Raw genomic sequence first — 24,672 nt, forward strand, 5'->3', positions numbered from 1 at the left:
TTAATGATGGAATAGAATTGAATTTGTTACATTCTACCTGACGACTTCTGTTTATATTTATGTCAGTATTGAATTTAGGATCTGGGAAAAGGACAACAGTTTGTGCAGAACACATCACTTTTTTATAACCAGACATTGTAAGCTGTGTAACAACAGTTTGTGATAACATGGGTGGGCTTGTTAAAGGAGATCAAAAACACAAATATTTCATTTTGGATATCCTGTTGAATGCAATTATTAACCTGCTGTTTTTGCATCAATTACAATGGTGCGATTGAAAGCTATTTCTGTAATAGTCATTGTTGTTGTTCTTTTTAATTAAGGCAGCTGCTGCTGGGAATGTAAGAGATATCACTTCCTGTTCTCTCAAGCGGAATCTTTCAGGAAAGAAGCTACTTAACACCTGAGTGTTTTGAATAACAAATATAGAAAATTTAATGAAGTCTTTTTAAGTCGAATTGCTCCTTCAGGCAGCAACAAAATCAAAGTCAGAAGTCAAATTTAAAAATGGATACCGTTTAAAAAAAAAATGTGACTTGAAATATTTGAATTCTGGCTCTAGAGATAAAAGCACTCATTTCTTGTACCATCTGTTATAGCTGTTTGGCAAGACAGCAGGCTGACTGTTGCAGACTGTTTCTCTCTCTTTCTCTGTCTCTTCTTCTGTTTTTGTGTTCAGGAAGTAACCCAGTGCAGACCCAGAGTCTGGTTCACTGGACTGATTAAGATGAAGTCGTACGTTGGAGAGTCTATCCCATCTCCCCCTTTCTCCTTCACCCACTCCATCCCTCCAGAGAACAAGTAATATCTCAATCTACTGTCTGGGCTCTGGTTCACTGGACTGATTGAGACAGGATTGTGTGTACTGCGTGAGAGAAAGGGAGACAGAGAGACATGCAGTAGACATGGAAACTAAAGATGAAAGAGTGGAAGGAAAAAGAGGGATATCAGGTGGAGACAGAGTAAGTGATGGAGAGATGGAGAAAATGGACTTGGAGACTGTTCTTGGCAGTTGCAGAGCTGTTAGGCTGCCTCGTGCTTTGGGTGATCCAGCTCCGAAGTTGAAGGGAGAGGAATTTTAAGAAGATACAGTGACATTTCCAATTACTGCCAGTTCTTTCACTTTAACGGGTCAGTGGTTCCCTCCTCACATATGCATTCATAAATGCTGGGCTGTCACCAGAACAAGAGGTTAAAGAGACTGTCCTGTCAGCTTACAATCACAGGTTCAGCCCCCATGACAGCTACATGTGAACCCTTGATCCGATCATTAAAAATACTAGCAGCCAGTAAAGGCCTAAAATGCTACATAAAAAAGTTAGCATAAGTCAAGTAAGAGTATTTTGCTGAAGAAATTCTGTAGACTTTCGGTGGACAAAATATGATACAGTGCCATTTAGGGTCCACTTCCAGTGGACAAAAGGTTATAAAATGCCATCTACAGTGCCACTGTGGTAAATAAAACATGCTAAAGTGCCCTCTTGGTTGCCCTTCTAGTTCCCATTTTATGTGTGCTGGTGCCCCACCGCATACAGCTGGTGCCCTCTTTACTTTTTCCGCCCCTGCCCCTCTAACATCCTGAGGCCACCACTGGTTGGTAGACTAAACAACATTCAGATGAAATTCGTCAGGGTGGCTGGTGATGGTTTCCCTCTCTGGTCAATACAGTGAGGAAAGTGGCTGCCCAATTTTCCCTTCAGAGTAGGCATAAAATCAAGTTTGGCCACTTCTTGAAAGTAGTGTTTTTATCATAACATCCGTACCAAAACCCAGTTTTCCAACTTAAACACTGAAAGTGGAACCAAAGTCAAAATTATTCTCCAACTGCTGCTGTAAGAAAAACACCAAATTATAGGGAGAATCACCGTAGGCTGTCCTCACACAACAGGGAATAAGTTTCTGGATGTTCGCACTTAGCCAAGCAACGGCTGGTTAGCATTGTCAGCAAACCAAATGAAAACCAAATGTCAGCAGCTAGCCACAAGCTCACTGATATGTCAGTGTGAAAACTTTTCCCCTCTCTTGTGAAGAGTCTGGTTGACTGGCTATAACTTTTTGTTCCAAGCTGAAGTGTCAACCATCTGTTAGATGCAAAACCCGTTGTGAAAGATTTTCAAGTGGCAGCAGCGAACTTGAGGCATTGCTGAGCAGAGAAAAGAGATGGTGAATAATCCACTAAAGGTAATTGTTTATGCCTAATGTGGTGAAAATAAACACTCACTGTTCAAAAACCAAATGGATTTATCTTGACATACTGTTCCAAAGAACTTGCACCTCATTTGTTAAGATTTTTAAAGCAAAAGATATAAGTAACTGATGGTCAGATCAGCCAATTTCAAAGTCATGAGATAAAATTAGGGGTTTAAAGGGATAGTTCAGGGTCAAAGACATCCATGAGTTGATGCACACTCCCTTCTGGATGGTGACACAGTTGGTAGGTGTTGGTCATGATAAATGAAATAGTTTCTACATGAAACTGCTCACAACAAGGTCTGCGGGTTATCTTGAGTAACTGGCTGATGGTTTCTGGGAATACATATTGCCGTTGAATTTTCTAAATGTAATTTTTTTGGCACTTTTGAGCACCAAAATCTGACTGGCATCTATTTCCACTTTACTCAAGAGATGGCAGAGATCTTGCCGGCTGATATCCCCAAAATTCAGAAACTCACTGATGATGACAATTGACAGGAACAGGATGTATTTTTGATTTTGTGGCTAACTCTACCTTTAGGGAATTCAGCTAACCTTTTTTACACAGGTGGACTTTCTGCTATGAAATGTCAAGACATCCTTGGAAATGGCCTTATGCACTTCCATGTTGACTGTCGATGTATACAATCTTCTGGGATCCTGAAACACAGTGTGCTTTTCTTTTGTCTTTGTTTTGATCCGGCTCCTGTTAAAGGTTTTTTGACATGCGCAGTCTTCCATCTGTTTGCTTCCATTTTTTTCCATGTAATTTGGGATTGCCCACTTTTTTTCTGGGAAATGCCTGTTGAGTATGATGTAATTTTGCTGTTTGTTATTAGCCGGGTGGGAGTAAGCAGCTTTACCTGGAATGATTTGGTGCTTTCTTGGAATACATTATGCTGTTAAATCTGTACCACGGACAGATGTGTGTTTTCCTCGATACACATGCAGACAACAGCTGCCTCTCCAACTGTCGGCAAGCAGTTCTATTAGGAAAGATTAATGGGTGTGTAGTTGTTAATTGAGCCAAGGTTGCTGCGTGGAAGGGTAAAGCTTGATTGATGCTTTTGCGTTGAATCTACACTGTACCTATGCTTGTATTGGCCCCGTGTAGCCTGACATGCTCATCCTCAAAAATGTAACTGCACGTTGCAGTGTTGGAGACCACAAGGACTGTGAATGGTCCGCTTGGTGGTGTTGTATTTCTCTCTTCTCCACCAGTGCTTAGCAGTGGTGCTAATGGGGGACCACGGCCTGTAGTTTCCCCAGAAAACACACTGCTGCTCTTCTTATGTTGTACTCCTTATCATAGCTGCTCTTTGCTGTACCTCCATGTGCAGCCGGCCCTATGGACAACCAGCCTGTCCGCCCTCTTTAGCCTAGAGACACTTTGGCAGCAAAGAGAGTCTATGATAAGGAGTACAGCTCAAGAAGAGCAGCGATGTGTTTACTGAGGGAACTACACAGCATTGCAAATGCTGCCTTGCCGTTACCGAGTCCTGTGTACCGAGGGGCAGTCCTCCCTGCGGACACTTGGTCGGTCAACTCTTCCTAGCCCAGAGCAAACACGTCAGCACACATATGTAAATGCTCACATCGGGTGCCCTGCGTAGAGCCTTCGTACAACCATAAATCAGCCATAAGAGGGTATAAGACTAAAAGAGGGTAAAACTTCTACTCTTGAGCTAAAGTGGGGCTGTTGCATGTCTCATCTCTCCAAACAATCAGTGTTTATAGCCTCTTGTGACGCATTAATATGCCTCCTACCTCGTGATAAATGCTTTTTTTTATATACATCTAGGGTAACAAATCAAAGCCTTATGAGACACCTGAGTAAATATTTTCAGATGACCAGTTGGTTGAAAGTGTATTTATCCTTCGTGTTTGATTAAGCCCATGCCACTTTTGCCACAAAATGCCCAGTCCTTGTAAATGCTTCAAGAGAACTTGTAAAGCGACTCATTTACAAGATTAGTGTAATACATACATCCTTAAAATTACTCAATGTCACATATTTTTCTGAGTGTTCACATTTTCGTGTGGGTGGTCAGAAAAAAATAATTAGCTGGCCGCTTAAAAAAAAAAAAAGCTAGTACCCTGAGTGTGGTTTAAGTGGGTCGCCTGAGAGTTTAATAGGCGAGGGGAAACCCTGAGATGGATCCAAGCGTGCAGACTTGAAGTCAGACAGATGTAGCTGGAGGAAGTCAATGATGTACTTAACCACTCTCCTCAAAGGCAGGAAGACTAGGTTGTGCTAGACAGATGGGGAGAGGTGGAAAGATGGAGAGAGAGAAGCGTGAGGGGCTGTGGAAGTCAATAATGTACTTAACCTCACTCCGCAAGCTCCCTGTGTCCCTGCTGTTGTAAGGCAGGGGGTGATGGGGGAGGATAAAGACTAAGATGGCAGGACTTGGAATGGAAATAGAGGCAAAGGAGGAGAAGAAGAAGAAGAAGAAGAAGAAGAAGCAGCGCTGTGTTTTTGTGTCAGCATAAATGTCAGAGTAGTTAAGTGTGTGCAGGGCAGGCGGGGAGGCTGGGGTACAGGAAGAGCCCCATATAAGAGGGAATAGCCCAGTTTTACGGCCACATAAATCTCCGCTCCCCACACTGAAGATTGTAACCCACCTCCTCCTCTTCTGGCTTTCCTGCCTCAGTCTAGCAGTACGCTAAAGCCTCCTTTTGACTTCTTGACTCTTATCTGCCACCGTCTTTTGCTTCACTTCTCTTTCGTTGAGACTCTCTTGACCCATGCCCTCCTTTTTTCCTCTTAGGGGCACGCTTTATTTTCTTCCTTTTACCCTCAAGCGACAAGAGCAGGAGATGAAACATTTCTTCAGGCTGCCTCCATGATCTGTTTCTTTTCTTTGTCTTTTCACTTTTATCCTCGGCGGGAAGATTTTTTTTTATAATCAATCCCAGACTTTGTTATAATAAAGTATGTTTAACCTTGAATCATAATGTAGCATCACATTAAGAAGGCGACCATCAGATATTGAGTCTTCTTTAGAGACTGACAGTCGCAAATTAATACATGATGATGGAAAAAGTGAGAGAAGGGTTAGGGTTAACTAAGAGAAGGGCTGGGCAATGTAGCTGAAGAAATGTATCTCGATAAAATGTTTAATTTCAGTCGATATTGATGGTTGTCGATCATTTTAATGGCCTCTTCTTTGAAAGATTGAGGGATCGTGTCATGTAGCAGATGTAGATGTCGGAATGGGTTTTCCTACACAGTTTACGCACAACAGTATCCTGATATCAGTCAGACCTTCATTAAAAGAAAAACTGCCACACCGGTTAGCTGACCTGATCTCTTTCATGAATAATTTCCTCACGGTCAGGCGTCGGCGCTCATTTTCTCGCTCCATGCTGTCTCTGTCGTTGTGTCATCAGTTGGCGGTGCAGCTGAACAACACACCTGTTAAATGATTGGCTCCTATCAAGCCCCATCACTGAGAGATGTAATACGCTATTTACGAGGCCGGGGTGTATTCATTATGTGGGTTAGGTTTCATAGCAGATTAAAGATTTAATGCATGTCAGTGATTCTATGAAAACAATTTTTTTGTGTGTGTCTCACCGGTTGTTATCGTTTTATCGCCCATGCCGAGAGTCTTTCCCGCTCTCTCCAAAATAGCTTCTAACATTTCAAATATGGATCCGAGTGTTGTTAGATAATAAAAAGGATGCAGTTTCATCTTTTGCTTGATAAACACGTTTTTTAAGAACGCCTCGTCCACACTTCTGCTGGATGGTCAGATATTAATCCCCTTACTGATATTTTTTACCTTTTTTTTCTCTCTGATGCTCCTCCTTTGCCTTTCCTCCTCTTTCTTTGACAGTTTGTCATCTGTAACATCTGCTTTATTTACTCTAAACCTCTTTTTCTCGCCGCACTTTCTGAGCAGGAAAATGTATTTAGACTTCCAGTGTCTATCTGTGAAATACAGTGAACGCCCTGTAAGCATCCCTGCGTTGTGATTTCCGCTCTCTGCTTATATCTTCCTCTGTTCTCTCGAGATCTGAAGTGAGACTTGCACTCTAAAGCAGTGTCATTAGAGTGTTTCGTGGCTGTTGAGAATTGAAGTGAAATTGCAAAAATATACAACACTTGTGGATCGAAAAACAACACACTTGTCGATCCTTCTGGAAAAATTGTGTAATTGTGGCTTCATCTAAGTGTGTAGACTCAGCAGCAGGAGTTATTTGCTGTAAAGCAGTCATCTCACCACAGAAACACATACATCACTTGGGATGGAGGCTCATTCATTCCAGATGAGAGGATCCCTTTGGTGGATGCTTTGTGACAGAAATAACGGTTATGTGATAAATTCTCGATTTATATGTTTTTACCTGCAAACTTTAAAGTTCAACAGGGTATCTTTTTTTAAAGCTTTAATGGCCTCTATCGTGATATCTAATTCTAATAATGCTAAACGTCATTTGATAAACCATTCAGATAGAATTAAAGGCAATAAAAAGGGCATCTTTGTTGCAGAAAAGAACATATTAGGTCACTGTAGCCTGTGCATAAAACTTTGCTGATAAAATGTAACCCTTTATGATAAAGTTGCCACACAAACCTGATTTTTTTTTCAGTGATAATCTCAGAATTAGAAACAGAAGGTGACAAAAAAACAAAATATACACATCCAAGGTAAATAAGTTGTTTGTCAGTGTCCCCTTTTTTTTTTTTTTTTTACCAAGAAACACTGAAAAAAAGCCCTTGTCTGTCTCCAAAACTGTCCTCGCCTCAGTCGAATGAGAATATCTTGTGTTGTGTTTGGTGCCTCCAGCATTAAAGCAGATGCATGAAAGGGGACTTCCACAATAACTCTCAGTGAATACAGCAGTAATACAGGAGGAATTTACAGTCGACGCGCACAAGGACTCCCACTGTACGCGAAGAAACCGAACAACTGTATCATTGTGAAGTTCCCGGCTAGTCCGCAGCGCTAATGTGTAACGGTGATCCAGTCAGCTTATTCTGGCAGGCTGCCTGCTGGAGGCTTCTGACAGATTGGTGCCATCAGCGCATTATTTCATTAACACTTGTGTTTTCATGGTGAACATCTTCTCACTCGTCATTTTTCTCTCCCTCTTGCCCCCCTTTCCTCCCTCCCTCCCTCCCTCCCCCCCGCCACCCCCCTGACAGATGGAGAGCGAAAAGAAGAGGAGAAAATACTCCACGAGCAGCAACGACTCAGACACCACCGACAGTAAGTTGAAGAGAGAGAGAGAGAGATTCAGGAGAGGAGAGGGAGGGAGGGGGGAGTGTGTGTGTGTGTGTGTGTGTGTGTGTGTGTGTGTGTGTGTGTGCGCGTGTGTGTGCGCGTGTGTGTGTGTGAGAGAGAGAAGGTGTCAGGAAAGTGAGTTCCTGTGCTGCTGCTCTACAGTGAGCTAGCTGCCTGGTTTTAGTCAACTCTCGCAGGGTATTTCTCATATTCACTCTCCATATAGACTGTGTTCTTGTCTCACTGTCGTCCCTCCTCTACTCATTAAGACTCCCTCTTTTTGAACCACAGACACAATACAGATAATATTAGGTATCACAAAAGACAGTAAGCATGATGGAATATGAGAGTACTGAAAGACTGTGCAGATGAGATTTACACTACAATAAACGTTGTGGTGGGAAGAGGAGCACGAATAAACCTTAAATCTAGAATATCTGGTATTACATAAAATGTGCATTATAATTGCATTCGGCATAAAGTTCCATCGAACTTTAGGAAACAGTGTTGTTAGCCTGTTTGAGAAGCTAACACTGTAGTTCGCCTGTCAGCGAAGCTAAGTCTGATTTTAGCCTGTCAGCGAAGCTAAGTCTGATTTTAGCCTGTTGGAGAAGCTCTCATCAATGTTAGCCTGTTGGATTAGCTGAGAATGTTGTTAGCCTGTTGGAGAAGCTAAGAATCGTGTTAGCCTGTTGGAGAAGCTAAGAATCGTGTTAGCCTGTCGGAGAAGCTAAGAATCGTGTTAGCCTGTCGGAGAAACTGATATCAATGTTAGCCTGCAGGAGAAACTAACACTATTGTTAGCCTGTTGGAGATGCTTTCATTGACATTAGCCTGTCAGAGAAGAAAAGATTGATTTTTAGCCTGTTGGAGAAGCTCTCATCACAGTTAGCCTGTTGGAGAAACTAACACTTTTGCTAGCCTTTTGGAGAAGCTAAGACTGATTTTAGCCTGTTGGAGAAGCTCTCATCATAGTTAGCCTGTTGCAGAGGCTAATCCTGATATTAGTCTGTTGGAGATTAGCCTGTCAGAGAAGCTAATGTTAACCTGATAGAGGAGCAAACACTGTTGTTAGCCTGATGGAAAAGCTAATACTGTTGTTATCCTGTTGGAAAAGCTAATACTCAGATGGAGTTGCACAGAATAAAAAGAATGTTTTGAAAGATCACACTATGTCAAATTGTTTTCAGATCTCTTGATCTCAGACAAATCCCGCAGCTAACCTGCACCTAGCTGAACTCTGGTTCACTTGCAGAAAGTGAATGGACCGTGCAGTTCATGAGCTGACTGCGTCATGGGCTGCTGCCTTAGTAAATCAGGAAGCTTATACAAACAGATGACGGCTCCAAATCTGGCCTGATGTGCTTTGGAAGCAATGCTTAGCACATGCAACATGTAGTTAATAGGCTCACTGATAAGTGGATGGCTGATGATGGATGCATAGTTCGATAGATTCAGATACATTTCCCTCACAGAGTCATGACACAGTCTCAAACGACCACTTAGACTATAGACTAGATATAACCTCAGACTGTCTCATGGGCTGTATATATCTTTATATACAGTCTATGAGGCAGACATCCATGAAGAGACGCACTGTATGATGATGGGAACATCTGGCCGGTCTAACACATTACCTGCGCTGGCAGCTGCTGCTGGAAAATCGTTTCATAATAAACAGTCTTTGGACAGCAACACAGTGTTACAAAAGCACACTTGGCTCTCACAGCTGATTACTGACTACAAAATACACAGATGTAGTCACTGCTAGCGATTTTAATTTCATTTTAAATGTCATCCTTCATGGCTTTTGGCAGGCCGGCATGAATACTTTTTGGCACTTTGCAACAATAAGCAAATACATTTGTTCGGCCGTTCCTCTGACACTGTGAGACAGATGATTAGATAAACAAACTGTTGGGAGCAAATCAGGACCCGACTTTTGGTTTTGTGTCTGTTCATCTCTTTTGAAGTGAAGAGGGTTGCAGATATTTTATTCATACTGGGATAACAATTAGACAAAAGCAGAGTGGCTTAATCAGCTTGCATTTCTTTACTGAACAAACAAAAGTCACTCTTGAAGTTCCTGACCCATACAGCCCAAAATGAAACATCCTTCTCGTAAAACATTGAGTAAAACATTTTGATTTGGGATTTATTTTAGTCGAAAATAGAAAGAACAATGGTCATTTAGTGATAATGTAATAAAAAAGATAATGTTTTGGCACGGCTGTTGCTTTTGTAAGTTAAAAAGAAGTTCTCAAAATAAGCTGCAGGATTTCATAGTGAGGAATTGGAGGTGACTTCTGGGTAATGCAGTGATTCAAACTTGAAAAAGCTGTTTTACTGCAGTGGGGCAGTGACCTCGTGCAGGTTGAACTGTGATGTGCTCACAGGTCTGCATGGCTTAAGTATTTTCCAGCAGGTTTAACGGGCTGTTTTTCAGACCTGACTGAGCCACATGCTGAAGGCCATGCTGCCTGCTTTATAATTAGCTGTTAGCCGTTAGCTTCCCTTGGCCAGAGCCACGCGGGCTCCAGCTGCATCTGTTGACATGAGGTTATCAGGTTTCTAATTGAAGGATGCCCATGATAATTTTGGCTGCCGTGTGCCAAGCGGGGCTTTTAATTAACACACGGCCATGATGGTAACCTCCAACTGCGCTGCAGCTCGCTTGGTTATCTGGCCACAGTGATGGAGTGGTGCAGCTGCTTCTTGTGGGGGTGTGTGGATGTAACCCACACACACACACACACACAGAGCACACAGTCCCACTAAATATGTGTATACAAGCCATACACACTTGCAAATAACATGGTACACCCAGAGTTTAGCTTGAGTATTTCATTTTTGTCGGCCAATTTGGCTGATAATATTACAGCCTATATGTAAACATCAATAAAACACAAAAAACACAAACAGTATGATCCGCTATGAACACTGGTGCAGAACCTTCTGTCTGTTCTGTCCATCTTTTCATGCCTCAGTTGTGTGCGTGGTGCACCCGAGTTGTGACATTTACAAGAAATGCGACTCTGCAACTTGTGCTGCAAACCTAGACAATGCGTTAACTTTTACATGCGCCCAAAATTCATCACAAAAATCCGCCATGGCACGAGAGTGAGGCACACGGCAGGCGCAACGCACCAAAGGGAAACTTTGTGAACGATGCGCCTTGGTTCGATCTGCTGCCCTGTTCTCCTCCCGCCATTCTGGTTTGAAACATCTTTAGTTTTTTGGCTTTATCTTCCTTTTGTTGGAGAGCAGGAAGTTAACACCTTTCTGTGGTCTTTCTGGCCGTGGCTACAGCACTTGTTGCACTATCACTTCTTTTCTTTTTTTAAACCGGCCCAGGGATGTCTGCTTGGCCGCCGACATTTCAGTCGTGCTAACCGCTGTCGAGCCAAGGTGCGGGCCGTTGCTGGAGTATGCGGCTTTTAAATTTCATGCTACACACTTGCTACGCACTAAATTTTTTTTTCACACATTATTCTGTTATTTATTATGCTGTTAATCATTTTATTTATTTGTTTGACATGTTTTCAACTAAATCTTATACAGGTGAATAAAACAAATCCTGAGCATAACTACTCAAAGATTTGCGAGCAACACACTCACAACACGACTTACAGACTTTTGACAGATGAAGAGAAAATGAATGAAGAAGAGGAATGAAGCCTCAAGCTTTAGTGCCCCCTGGCAGCAATCCTTCATGTTTTTTGGTGGTTTATAGATGGCGGTGCGGACAGCGCTGCCGTCAAACACCTCGCTCCAGCATCTCCGATACGATCAGGTGTGTTAAAACAGAGATCTCTTAAGAGATTGAAATAATGAGCACAAATCAGACATTTAAAATCCCATCCCTGCTGACGAGAGTTTTTTTTTTTTTTTGTGGTTTGGACGTAGTTCTTGGACAAACTACAAGTTCTCTGCAACAGTCTGTTAGGTGGTATACTTTGACACCAGCACTCAGAGCAGCTGAGTGGAGGATTGATTTGAATGGCTGTCAATTCACGCCGTATTTTCTGTCGTGCTGTGGAAATGACTCTATCTAATAATGAATCTATAAAAGTGTTTGATTGAGACACCGGGAGCACAGTGTGTGTGATGGTGGGCCAAAGTGTGAGTGTATGTGACTGTGAGGCTGCATGTGTGGATAATGCATGGGTGTCTTAGCCGCTGTATATGCATTGTATGTATGTGTGTGTGTGTGTGTGTGTGTGTGTGTGTAGAGGGTGAGAGGGAGTCAGTAATTCTGAAGACAACCCTGACAGCAGCTCTGCCCTCGGCGCCGTTAGTTGTTCAGACGTCACGAGTAAAATTAGCACGGTGGCAGTACTTCTGTGGTGGCAAGGGAAATATGTTGAGTAGGAGGTAGCGCGCATGCACACGCACACACACGTACTGTCACGGTCACAATGTGCTATATTACACAGTATTGGCGAATTTGTGTTTTCCATTATGTCAGTGTGATGTAATTTAATTGCCAACGTGATGCAATTTCTAATGACGGCGCAGAGGTGCTATTCTGCTTGCGGCTACATAATATGACGCAGAGATCCTCCAAAACAAAGACAAGAACAGCGAATATGAAATAACACGCGCGCACTCCTCTGTTCGCATACATGGGCAAACAGGAAAACACACACAGGGCTGCTGATTGAAGCGGTGGGTGGGATATTGGCTCCAGTGTCTGGTTAATTGCCATTAGGGCTGTGTATTAATGAGGTTGTAAAGGACCACAGTGGACTAAGTGCTTAACAAGATGCTATTTATACTGTCATTACTTATTAAACCTCTTAATAGATCATCATCACTCGGCTTCAATTAAAGGCCTGACTTGGTGTGGTAGTAGTGCGGCCACAGGCATCGGAAAAGTCACCGTGCAGTTGGGCTCCTGTCTTCTTTTAGTGCTCTAGCGTTTAAATTGCCTCCATCAACAGTGTGAATTACAAAAGCCTTGAACTCCATCACACGCTCATTTTAAATCTCGCTAAGTAACTGATTCCCTGCTGGCCCGTAATGGCTCATGTTACAGTGTTTTTATTGTACTGGTATTGTAAACCGAGACAAATGTCTCCAGTGGGACGGTTTGGAGTGGATTTAAGATGCATGCTGTGGACATGAAGTCTGACCTACAATCAAACACCTTTTCTTTTTTCCCCCCTTCGTTGGAGATTAGCATTTGCACTCTTGAATGTTCATTCTTGACAAATCAAACACAGATTAAATCCGTAAGATGCTCTGCTCCACGAGTCATGATTTGAAATCGAGGTGCACCAATTGCAATTTTCTTGGCCAATTAAGATTTTTAAAACATTTTTACAACTCTGACCTGCCGGTCCTGATATTGGTTTTAATGAAACACTGACTACTAGGATATATTATAAAAGTTCATTCCAGGTAACAGTGCATTTTATTCAGTCATCTTGTCTCTTTCCTCGGAATGTGTAAATCAGCGAACAAGACTTAAATTAACGTAAATAAAAACTCCTCCTCTGTGAACATGCCCGAGTCACATCAGATAAATACTCATCAGAAGTGGTGGTTGTTTAAGCAAAGCAATCCTCTGTGTTTATTCAGGATCCTCTGGCAGTGTCTATCTCCCTGAAACAGTTAGATTACTTTACTATGTATTAACCGTAAATTGACTTTAGCAAGCAACGGCACACACCAATTCAACACTCACCAGAGGCTCTAGTCCTTTCGACTTTTTTCCCTCGACTCACTGTAACTTTACATTCATGAAGTAAGACATTTCCCCTCCAGCTCCAGTCAGCAGTCAGTATTACAGTGTGTTAACACCCGGCAATGGAAGTCATCTCTGCAGATCGCTGCTGCAGGAGTGAAGATAAATCCACTTTTTAATCCCACAAGTTAAAAAGTAATCTCTCCCCTCCTGTCGGTTAACACCTCCTGATCAGAGCAGAATCTGATATGACTCTGGGTGTTTACATCTCCATCTCCATCCGACTCTCCAGCTAGCACTGAACCCCCCCGTATTGTGTGTAATAGGCTTTCTGACCAGGTGGTTGCAGGTCATGCTGAAAACTACCTGAGTGGGACCCTTGGTCGTTGGATCGATGCAGCTCTAATTTTACAACTGTGTGACAAGCTTGAGAAAAGTCAGAATAGAAGTTTCATAAATTGAATTGCACTGACCTTGTTTTTCTTTTTCTTTTTTTCGCTGCAGGTCAGGTGACGTCGTGGTCCAGGTCATCCAAGAATACTGGCACCAGCAGCACATGGGTCCGCCACCAGCACAAGAAACCATCAGAGGTAAGTCAGTGTGGCAGTTTGGTTCAGTCAACCAGGCATGTACAGTACACAGAAATGTGTTTAATGAAACACAGTCTCTGTTTGGCCATTACAAGCTTACAGTTTTGCCTCAGTTCACTGCGGTCTGGTATTTGTTGTGGCTTTGCTGAATTGTCATAAATGGTCAGATTCCAGCATTGTGTCTGGTTGTTGAGGGTTGCTGAACACTGGCATGATGTGCAGCTTTTATGATTCAGTGGCTAATCTAAACCAGATTAGCAACCGAAACGCAGGGCTGTGTATGGTTTTGGACAAGCTCAGATTGCAGAGTTGCTACTGGGTCGTTTCCTGTACAGAGCTGATTGATGTTGTGCAACAGCCTACAAAACCCTGTGCACCACAACACATGGGAAAAAAAGCAATATCATTGTTCTGTCAAAGCAAACTGTTACGGCTGTGTGTGTGTGTGTGAGAGTGTTGTGAGACTCCTCTACTGGGGACAATTAAAAGAGACAAGATTTAGGTATTCACCAGGCAAATTAGATGAATAGAGAGCATTTGTGGCCTCACACAAGTGTCCTTCCTAGGTTTAAGATCATGAAAGCCCTCTTCCAGCCACTGCAGCAATATATCCGGTCTTAACTGGAGCAAACACTTCTGTCCAAAGTAAATACAGCCATCTCCGTCACCACAGCTAAATCAACCAGGCGCATGGATGGCACACAGATTGGTTGGCTAAAATACCAGGTTGGAACATCCATATGGTCATGATGAACAACCCCAAGGGCTCTGAAATGACCACCCTGGGGAAGAAACTGGCATAAACCAGTTGGAAAATGGTGCACTGTACCAGTTGTGGCAATGCTTTGCCCGCCACAATCACACATTCCTCCCACTCTGTCAGTGAAGTGGGTTCAAATCTGTTTAAGGAGAACTCTTCTCTTGCTGCTTGAAGAGTTTCGCTCCAAAAATAACCCGATGCCATTTGGAATGAATTACTTCTCATGTTCTTCTCATGGAAAAATGTTTTTTTTTTTTTTTTTTTTTCTTTTTTTTAATAAAGAACGGGAGGTAACAGCCTCTGATGGCACTTTAAAAATTCTGAAAATGTTCAATGAAGCACTTGAATCAAAAAGTCTTTTGCAAAATGAATTAATACCATTTTAGAGGGTAATTTGGTCTCGCCTCTGTCATGATTCCTCCCCATCCTTCTCCTGAAAAGCGAGTCAAAAACCATCTGAAGTTTAAGTGCACAAATGTTTCTCTTTTTGTAACTTTTGAAAGGAGAATGAACAGAGCAAAATGGCATGCGTGCCCCCGAACCGCCCCGAAGTACAAGTCATCAGCAGAGCATCTGTCATGCCTGTGCATTTGAAGCTTCCTCCCCCTCAGCTCCAACCCGTTTAACCACAGGCTGTTGGAAGGTCCTGTCAGCAATCAGTCTCTCAGTAATTACTACTGTAGCTCTGTGCTCTGACCCGGGCTTCAGCTGAAGAGCCAAGGGCCACGTTCCCTTTCATAACGCTGCGTCCTCGCCTCGCCTTGCTCCGGGGCACCCTGCTCTTTTTGTAAAGGGGGATATTTTTCAGTAATCTTCCTGCTTTTATCGATAGCAGTGAGCGACAGGAAAGGTTGAACAAGGAAAAAGTGTGGGTGATATCTGACAGGTTCAGTGCAAAGTTTTGTCAAGTGAGGAATGTTTCAAGTGCATCTGAACTGTCAGAAAGGCTGAACTTGTCAAACATGAGAAGTGTGCTGGGCATTTGTCTTACATATTGACAGATCTCCCTGTGTTTAGTTCCTAGTTTTTAGCTACTTGCTCTTTTGGGGGTTTGCTCACTTGTTGATTCTGTCGTCTGTATCATTCAGATTTTTGCCCTCCAGCCCCTGGTGGGGGAATGACATTTCATTTAAATGGTGTCTTTGTGTTCGGATGAATGATGATAAATTCAAACATTACTGCTTGGAGGGTTTGGATATTAGCTATTAGCTTTTTGAGAGTGCAATCTGATGATGTAATTTGTTAACTTTGTGTAGTCATTTGATCGGGGAAGTTCATCTCCACTGCATAACCATGATCTGTCTTGTAAATGAAGTGATTGGAGCTTTGCTACAGCAAGACAGGTACTTATTTTAGTTTCTTCACTTTTTGTCATAGTATGTAGGCTTAAGTTTTTTGCGAACAAAGAGCGATGTTGGTTCAAATGTGCAGCAACATGAATGCCTTCGAGGACAGACTATGCACGCTTGCTATTTTCGTACAACACATAACATTGAGACTACAAACACATCCAAAAGACACAGAATTCTTGGGAAGAAGCAGTGGGATATTACAGGCTTTGATTGTAACAGTTGTTTTTTGCCTCTAGATATGCTGGGTAAAATGTCATATGACCTGTGTCCTCCTCAGACAACATGTATAGTTTGTTGTTAATTGGGTATTGTGAAGATGTAATTGTCCTTCACCTTTGATCAAAGGACTTGAATTGCTCAAAAACAACTGGTTGCATGTCAGCACTTCAACCAGAGGTGTCAGTGATTGCTGCCGGTGTCCTGAGGCGACGGCAACAACCTGAAGTGGGATTTACAGGTCAAAGGTCATGGCCTTGTTTTTACTAACAGTACTTAAGCTGGAGCACACATTTGAGGTCATGTTGCTCTCTATCACTTGTTAGGAAGTGCTGGAACTTTCCCTTTTTGTTGCTTGTGGCAGCCCCTGTGAACAGGCACAACCGCCAACTGTAATAAAGATCTTGATGTGACTATCATGCACCTTTTTTTCGATGTGAGTGAAAGAAAAAATAACAAATGTAATACTATTTTCATTTTATAAACATAGCTGTTTGCAGAATGCACAGTGATGGGGTAATGTAACTATTTGTGTCTATGTAGGGCTAAAATTAGATGTTTTTCAGCTGATGTAGCCTGCAGCTGACAGTTCTGGTTGCTCGATAATAATAATTCTGTTGTGAAATCTGAAGTTATCAACTTTCCTTTAGAATGTTATGATTTTGCAGAGAATCCAACTGGGTTGCAGCCGTTTAGAATAACTAAATAGCTGATGCTTTTACTTATTTATGTCATAAAAAGGCATCATCATTAAATTGAGACAGTTTGAAAAAACCCCTCCGCTCATTTAACTACTCTTCAGCTTTGCAGAGAGCATTGTCACACATACCTGCCAAGTATCTGAAATCTTTTGGTTTGTCCAACCGACTTTAAAAAAAAAAAAAATCTCTAAAGACAATGTGCCTTGTCACAAACAGAAAACAGATACTCTGGAAAGGGCTAACCACAGCAGCTGAGAGTGGAGTGGTGGAGTGAAGTCTCAGCTCTTTGGGAGGAGTGAGCCTGATGCAGACTGTCCCTTTTGACCTGACTCATTAAAAAGATGTAATGACTTTCTGTTTAATCCAAGCTGTAGATACATCAGGATCACAAAGATGAGAGAAACTGCCACCAATACCAAATGTCACATTAACATATGGCATGTGGTGGGAATGTCTGTTAGCAGATGATGCTGGTCAGTCCTACGACATAAATGCGTCTGGTTTTTCATGTCACTGAACGGCTGGGTCGCCGTGTCTTCACCCACACGTGTTCACCAATTTTTTTTTTTGTAGTTTAACGCAAATGCGTATTTGATTTGAAACTTGGTATGGAGTGGTTGTGTCCGTGGAGTTTCTGGAAAAGTGTTTTTTTGAACTGGACATGAACGTTTGACGGTGACAGAAGCAGGACATCACCCAAACAAAGTGCTTTTTAAAATGATGGGGAAAAACAGAAAGTCATCGCAAGGTCGAGAAAGGGTGATATTTTTAGGCAGTGAAGAATCCTCATCAGTGCATCCCTACTGGGAAGAAAATTGAACAGTGGCTACAAGATGCGGACACGTTTATGGAATGAGACTCAGCCTTGGTTAAAGGGAGGTGTGGCGGATGGTAAACACTGTGGACTTGTAATGACAACGTAGCTCCTTTCTAAAAATGAGCCGGCTCTATTTGCGCCTTTCGTTCCAGCTTTGACTTTTCTTAGAAGTGGTTTCGAAAGCTTAAAATCGGTGGAAGGAGGACACAGTGAAACGCTTCCATTTTTTGCATTTCTCTCTCAATTTAGATGAGGGCAGCGATTAAGGATTTTTAAAAATGTTGAAGGCAAACAGGAAGTCATTATGACATAAAGTAAACACACAGGCGGCACAGTGTTTGGTTTTGTGGTTAACAGTTAGGGGGCAGAAAACAGTAGCATGAATTTTAAAGTGTGTGTTTGGGCTTTCATGCACGTCGCACCGATTAAAAAAAAAAAAAAAACTTGTCTAAAGAAAATAAATGCAGTGTAATGTTAAAGTAGCTGCAGTGGAACTGAGTCACTGGTCAGAGTGAGGACAAGCAGCTCTTGGCCTCGTCTCTTCTGACAAAAGCAGAGCTCCACTTCTTTAGAGAAATCCCCCCTGTGCTCCCCCAAGGGATTGTGTGACACTTGTCAAAACACAGCAGCATGGGCAGAGGACACACACACACACACACACACACACACACACCCACACACACACACACACACACACACATTTGTTAGAGGGTGCTTGACACAGTATATTGAGACCGAAACATGAATACAGAAACACTTTGCGCTCTTGGGGGTTTCTACCAGGCTTGTGGTATTGAAATGTTGTCGGACAGGGGAATCTCTGTATTCAAATCCCTCGTTTCATTCCGTGTTTGTATGTAAGGGATACGCACTTCTCTCTTCACAACCACACTTAATAATAGGTTGCCACATCTGATCAAAAGTATTTTTTAATGAGCTTTGAATTAAATATTAACGAGAGAACTGTCAGAGATGATGCAATATGGGGCACGGCTGAGCCAAACGATCTTTGTGGTTTTACCAGATCTCACTGTTTCTGGGGAGTGCCTTTAAACTGGGTTAATATTGTAAGGACCTGCTGTAATCTTCTGACATATATTACAAGCTCAGCACAGTTTCTTTTAAAAGTTACCCAGCTCACAATTTACAGCTTGAAAAATGTCGCTTATACTAAGTGTAGCAGTTTGTAAGGTGAGTGTGTACAAGAGCTCATAGTTAAAAAAGAAAATGCACAAAACCAGGAGTAGCACTCATTATGTCCTTTAGTTTTCAGGCAGTTTTGATCTAGATTTTGTTACTTAGACTTACATAACATTGTGAGCTCACTTTGCTTGTTGAAATTACTCTATGATAGCATATTGGCTTCAAGTTACTACTTTTCAGGCATGTTGTTGTCCTTTCTGTGTTTTGGTGGAAGGACAATGACTTAATGAAGGACTGATCGGGTTTCATAGTTTCGCAGCTTGCTTCCAAGTGAGTGAAGAGAGTTTTTCTGATGGGTAACAAGCGAAGCTGAATGTTATCTAACTGTTACAGTTTGAGGTTTCGCAGCCTAGAAATGGTTCTCGAACAACAAGTGATATCAGGAGAGCAAGCTACTCCCCTTTCACTGTAGGAGGAAGGAAGTGGTATCGATGGAGGTTGCCAAAAACAAAATGACATAGCAGGTGTGAAACTCTCTTCGTGTAGCATCATTGTTACATGTGCACAAATAAGGTTGTGCTAACTGCATGTGTGTGAAGGTGCAAGTCAAGTGCACATGCATTTATGTGATGCAACTGTATCCATAACAATCTGTGAATGTGCAGCAAAGGTGTTGGTGCTCAGTGGGATGCACGTTTATCTGTAATGCACATGTTGTGTTCATGCAGCTTTGGCTGAGGCAAAATGACAGCTAACTTGATGATTACTAAATAGAACTAGATTTTATTAGCAATGTGTTCAGAGTCTAAGTGAGAACATATTAAACTAGATACTCATTTACAAAAATAACTGCATTGTGTCATGTTTCTTCTGCATAGTTATTTTTTTTCTGTATCAGAACTCCCTTTGAGGGTATTGTCATCTTAACTTGGAGGCTACTTCACAAAACACAGGTTTCACTGTCCAGTAGTAGGACTCGGCAATATATTGAGTTACTATCCAGTGTTTCCCACACATAGACTTTACAAGGCCAGGTCACCCTGTTATATTGATTGCCGCCTAAGTATATTTGGCAACCCATTTCAGCATATTATACTTTGAACTTACCCACTTAGTCATCATATCGACATTACTGATGATTACTTGTCAAAATTCTCTTTGGGTTCATTATTTGGGACAGTACCAATGGTCATCCCAGAAAAACGTGTCAGTATTTGGTAAAAACTATTTTGACTTTTATTTGTTGCCCACAACTAACATTTATGAAGTGCTGTGTATCGCGATATAGCCTAAAACTATTGCGATATTATTTTATCTCCATAACATCCTGCCATTTGCAATATGTAATCAGTTGTATGTTTTTGTCTGCCATAGTGTTACTCTCAAGAAATCTTGGTGCATTAAAATGCAGGTCAGTTTATGTTCTGTTAAAGATCTTAACATGTTGACATGAACCATGTTTGATTTGTCCTGCAATGGGATTGAAGTAGACACCTGTGAACCACTTCATAATTTTTTGCTGTGGTCATGGTGTCACAATGTTTAATGTTTGCATCTTCAATAACAGATGGTTGCTAGGATGGGAAGTTTCTCTGTGCCAATTTGTAATTCTTCTTACTGATAGTCAAAGTCATGGCACATTGTGTAGTGAGTCAGATGAAGAAGCTGAAAATGCAAAAATAAAAACCCCACCAATTTGACAAAACGAGAACAGATGAAAATCATTGCGAATGGGTTCAAAAGTGAAAAATGCCAGTGATCAAGTAAATAATCCATGAAAAAGAAAAGTGCGGTAGTTGTTACAGAAAGTAAGCCAAGGAAAAGTCACTGTGTTAAGAAACAGCAGCTGACTGATGGAAAACACAGCGAGCCTGTTGATGATCATCGTTTTCCTCGTTATTGGTTGCGCTCGCCGAGATAATATCGCAATCAAATTAGAGATATCGGAAAATTTCCTCGGGCTGTTGACGAGCTCTGCGAACCATTCTCGTGTTTTAAACAACTTGTATGTTAAACTTTGAGTCCGAGGCAGCTGCGTCCAGATGTGCAGATGTTATAGCTGGATCACTGTCAAAGTTGCGTTATCCTGTATTGTGTTAACTCATCAACTTGCCAACATCCTCGCAAGACATTACAATTTCCAGCCCTGTAGAATTCTGTTGGACAAGTATAAATGGTTAAGTAATCATGTGAACAGATAAAAGCGTGTGTATTTATACATGAGTGTGTGTGTGTGTGTGTGTGTGTGTGTGTGTGTGTGTGTCCTAGCAGGCTAGCAGCTGCTGTAGCTCATTAGTTTCTGGTAGAAACAGCTGTGAAACTCCATGGCAACCAGATGCAAACAGCTGTAGGAATGCACAGAGTTGATGTTACACACACACACACACACACACACACACACACACACACACACACACACACACACACTCAGTCTGTGTGCTAAGCCCTGTGAATGGACAGCCTAGTTCGATGGTGAAGAGCTTTGCATGTCGACACATACCAGCCAGGAGATGAGTGCAAATAAACACACACACACACACACGGGCCAACACAGCCTCCAGCCATTATATTAAACTGTCAGTATTGCTCCTGTTGCTCACCTCCCAGGTATTCGAGAAAAAAACCCCAAAACACTGTTTACTCTCACTGCTGAGAGGGTGAAGGAAATAAGGACTGATTAGGAGGTGTAGGTGCTGAAGAAGGTGCTGGCTTAGGCTGACAAGAGTGAGATAGAAATGATTGGTGGGAATGATGGATGGAGAAGGAAGGTCAGGAGCAATAAAGTGGGGGATAGAGAGGTGGGTAGATGGATGGGGAATTAAAGAAATGAGTAGATGGACTGATGGATGCATTGATAAAAGGATGGGTGAAGGGCAGAAAAAGATGGAGGAATGAATGATGATTAAATGAATACAGATGATGGGTGGAGGAAATGATAAATTGATGGCAAATATCAGATTTAATATCACAGTGTTCCTCAAAGATTGATTTTATTTTCATCTCAAAGACAACTGACAGAGTGCTTTGATACAAGATGCTGTTTGTTTGACAAGATCTCTTTCGACAAGTATCAAACCTGTGAATGATTCAACCTAAAGGAATAGTTTTTAATCAAAACACTGTGCACAGTCTCATTTCTACAGACAACAAGCATTTGATGGTAAATAACTGTCCCAACACATGGAAAAGGAGGATGAATGAGATTCCCTAATGGTCAAAACATTTTCTGAGATATTTTAGTCGTCTCTTCTTAAGCATTTCAGTCATAGTTTGCAAAGTGTTAATTTAAGCGTAGCGAAAAGAAACCTTACGGAAGTTGTTCTGGGCTGAAAGAGAGCTATTTTGGAGTCGCAGACGTCATGCTTCCATCTCTGAGAGAAAATGTTTGCAGTCGACAGATAAACTTTTCTCCGGACAATATAAACAATAATCAGATTGTGTATATTTTGTCTGGGGAGGGAAGTGAATATTTGTGCATCCGTGGGAATTTGTTTTGATTTTGCATGTATCATTTGACTTCTTCATGTGTCTTGTTTGTTTCCATCAGCATCCGTCTCTCTCTGTGTGTTAGTCTTTCGTGGGTAAAGTTGCACATATTTCCACTGCCAGTCATGTGTGATTGCTTGATGGCAGCACATCAGAGGGCTAGGTTATGATGCTGCAGGGAAAAAAATACACCAGAAGGAAGGAAATGGATAAAGCGAAAGAACAACTACAACAATGTAAGAGAGGGCCGTCAGATAAAGATCCTACGAAAAATCTTAAAATTCAAGTATTACATCAAATGCACCTGTCTTTTATTAATTCAAAGTGATCAGAAATATTTTCCCATGTGTTGCATTTCACTGTTAATGTGGTCGAAATCATCACTTTGTATGAAAAAAAAGGAATTAGTGGCCGTAGCTTTGTATTGATCAGTCAAATCCAACATTCGACTCGGGTACGACATCTACACACTACCAAACCATCAGAAGGTGTGTCATTATGCGATGAGTCAGAAATACTTAGAAAGCAAGTTTAACCAAGGCCTTTCTTGATGTCTAAAAGCAGTCCGTCATGCTGATGGGGCAAAATCATTTCAAACTAAAGATACAAGCTTCTAATATGCTTCAGCTTTCTTGTATTGCTCCATTGCAAGTGACACTTTGCGATTTGTTTTTGTATTCGGTTTATTCGGCTTTTTCCCGCAAATTTCCTGTCTTTCTTTTTTATTCCCACAGATAAAATGACCGTTCAGCAAAAAATCGGCAATGTGATTATCAAAATACTCGCAGGAAACCGATGTCTTTCCCTCAGCATCCCCATGCCTCACTGACATTCAACAATAAAACTGGCAAAAGCATGGACTGTCCGACATGCAATCCGTCCACGAGATATGTCGTGTCTCCCGCTTTTCTCAACAAGAAAGAAATCTCTCGCGTGTTGAATGCAAAATGTTCATGTGCAACTTGTGGGTGGAATAAAAAGTCTTTCTCGTGATTGTATTGAGGAAAAAACAAGATGAAGCACCGCAGTTGAAAATAAGAGAACTCCTCGAACGCGCTGAACATCATAGGTTGACGACATACTTGTTTTTTTCATCTCAGAAAATGGAAAAGATCTTTTGATGAGAGGTTGTTACTTAAAATGACTCACAACCTCTTAGCGTTCACAGTGGGCGTTCATACTGTATGAGGCCAGCTGAGAAGAAGTGTGTTCTTATAAGACCAGTTCCTATTTACGAGTCGTAACGTTTATTTTGGCCTGCACACGAGTGGGTGGAGTTTAATGCATCAGAGCAATTCAGGGAAGTCATAGGAAGTATGTAAAAATCAACAGACAGAACATAGTTGCCCATCTGTCACTCTCTATATGGTAAAACAAGCTACAGGTCTGTAAATTGCCTATTCTGGATGCTTCACTTTTAGGTAAACCTGCTGAGCTTCAGAGCAGACAGCTACGTTAACTTCTGTTTAATCGTTATTTCCTATTAGCAAATCCTGCTGCTGTGAAGCGTGTCAGCCGACTGAAGTTGCAGGAGACGCAGACATGCAAAGCAGCATTAATCATGTAGTTGTTTTGGTTGTTTTTTTTAGCCCACTTCGCCAAAAACTAGGTCACATCAACCCCCCCCCCAAATGCCTCTGCTTGCCATTTTACCAGATCGTCTGCCTGAGCCCGCCATACGAAGGATGATATTTGCATCGGACTGTTTGGGGGGGAATTGGCTTATTGCTCCTGCCTCTTAAGTCTCCTTCACTCATTCTTGTCAGTGACCCAGTTTTTTAACCTTTATTTATTGAGGGAAGGTTTTCTGTGCATGTTTGCTCCCCTCCCTCATCTTTCGCTCCCTCTCTCAGAAACATCTTGCTTCATATTCATGTTTTTACACACATTCACACCTGGGAGCTGCAGAGTACAAGCACAGACTCTACCGAGCAGATCCACTTGAGCAGTTTGGAGGCCACATGTCTTGTTGAAGCTAGTTGTTGTGTAGAAAGCTTGAATTTGATATGAAATTAGATGTTTATCTGCCATGCCTTTCACAAGTTCTTATAATCAAAGAAATGATATGCTCTCGATCTGCAGTTTTTGTTTAGTATTCCTGCTACACGGCAGCTGTGGCTCAGTGGGTAGAGCGGGTCGTCTAGTGATCGGAAGGTCACCAGTTCGAATCCCGGCTCCCCTTAGTTGCATGTCGAAGTGTCCTTGAGCAAGATACTGAACCCCAAATTGCTCCTGATGAGCAGTTGGCAGCCTCTGCCGTCAGTGTATGAATGTGTTTGTGAATGGGTGAATGTGGCATGTATTGTACAGCGCTTTGAGCTGTCGTTAGACTGGAAAAGCTCTATAAAAATGCAGACCATTTACATTATTTAGCACGTGTAAGCTGCCCAGCACATTTACCTTCTTTGACATATGGCGGTTTAATAGCTTCAGTTAAGCATTTTGGAGGTTAAATGCCTTGCCCAAGGACATTCGGAAACAAGAGCTTTTC

The 24,672-nt window shown here is 41.9% G+C and overlaps 1 protein-coding gene across 3 annotated transcripts in view; it reads left to right on the forward strand.

Annotated features, from left to right (window-relative positions):
- Nucleotides 1–24,672, forward strand: part of jade2 (jade family PHD finger 2) — a 210,430-nt gene that overhangs the window by 23,663 nt on the left and 162,095 nt on the right. For all 3 annotated transcript variants that reach the window (XM_030437345.1, XM_030437344.1, XM_030437346.1), the window contains 2 exons: nucleotides 7,349–7,412; nucleotides 13,621–13,706. In XM_030437345.1, coding sequence (XP_030293205.1) covers nucleotides 7,349–7,412; nucleotides 13,621–13,706 — 150 coding nt within the window. The remainder of the gene's footprint in view (nucleotides 1–7,348; nucleotides 7,413–13,620; nucleotides 13,707–24,672) is intronic.

The sequence above is a fragment of the Sparus aurata genome, chromosome 13 (genome assembly GCF_900880675.1).
Source record: "Sparus aurata chromosome 13, fSpaAur1.1, whole genome shotgun sequence".
In the NCBI taxonomy this organism is placed as follows: Eukaryota; Metazoa; Chordata; class Actinopteri; order Spariformes; family Sparidae; genus Sparus; species Sparus aurata.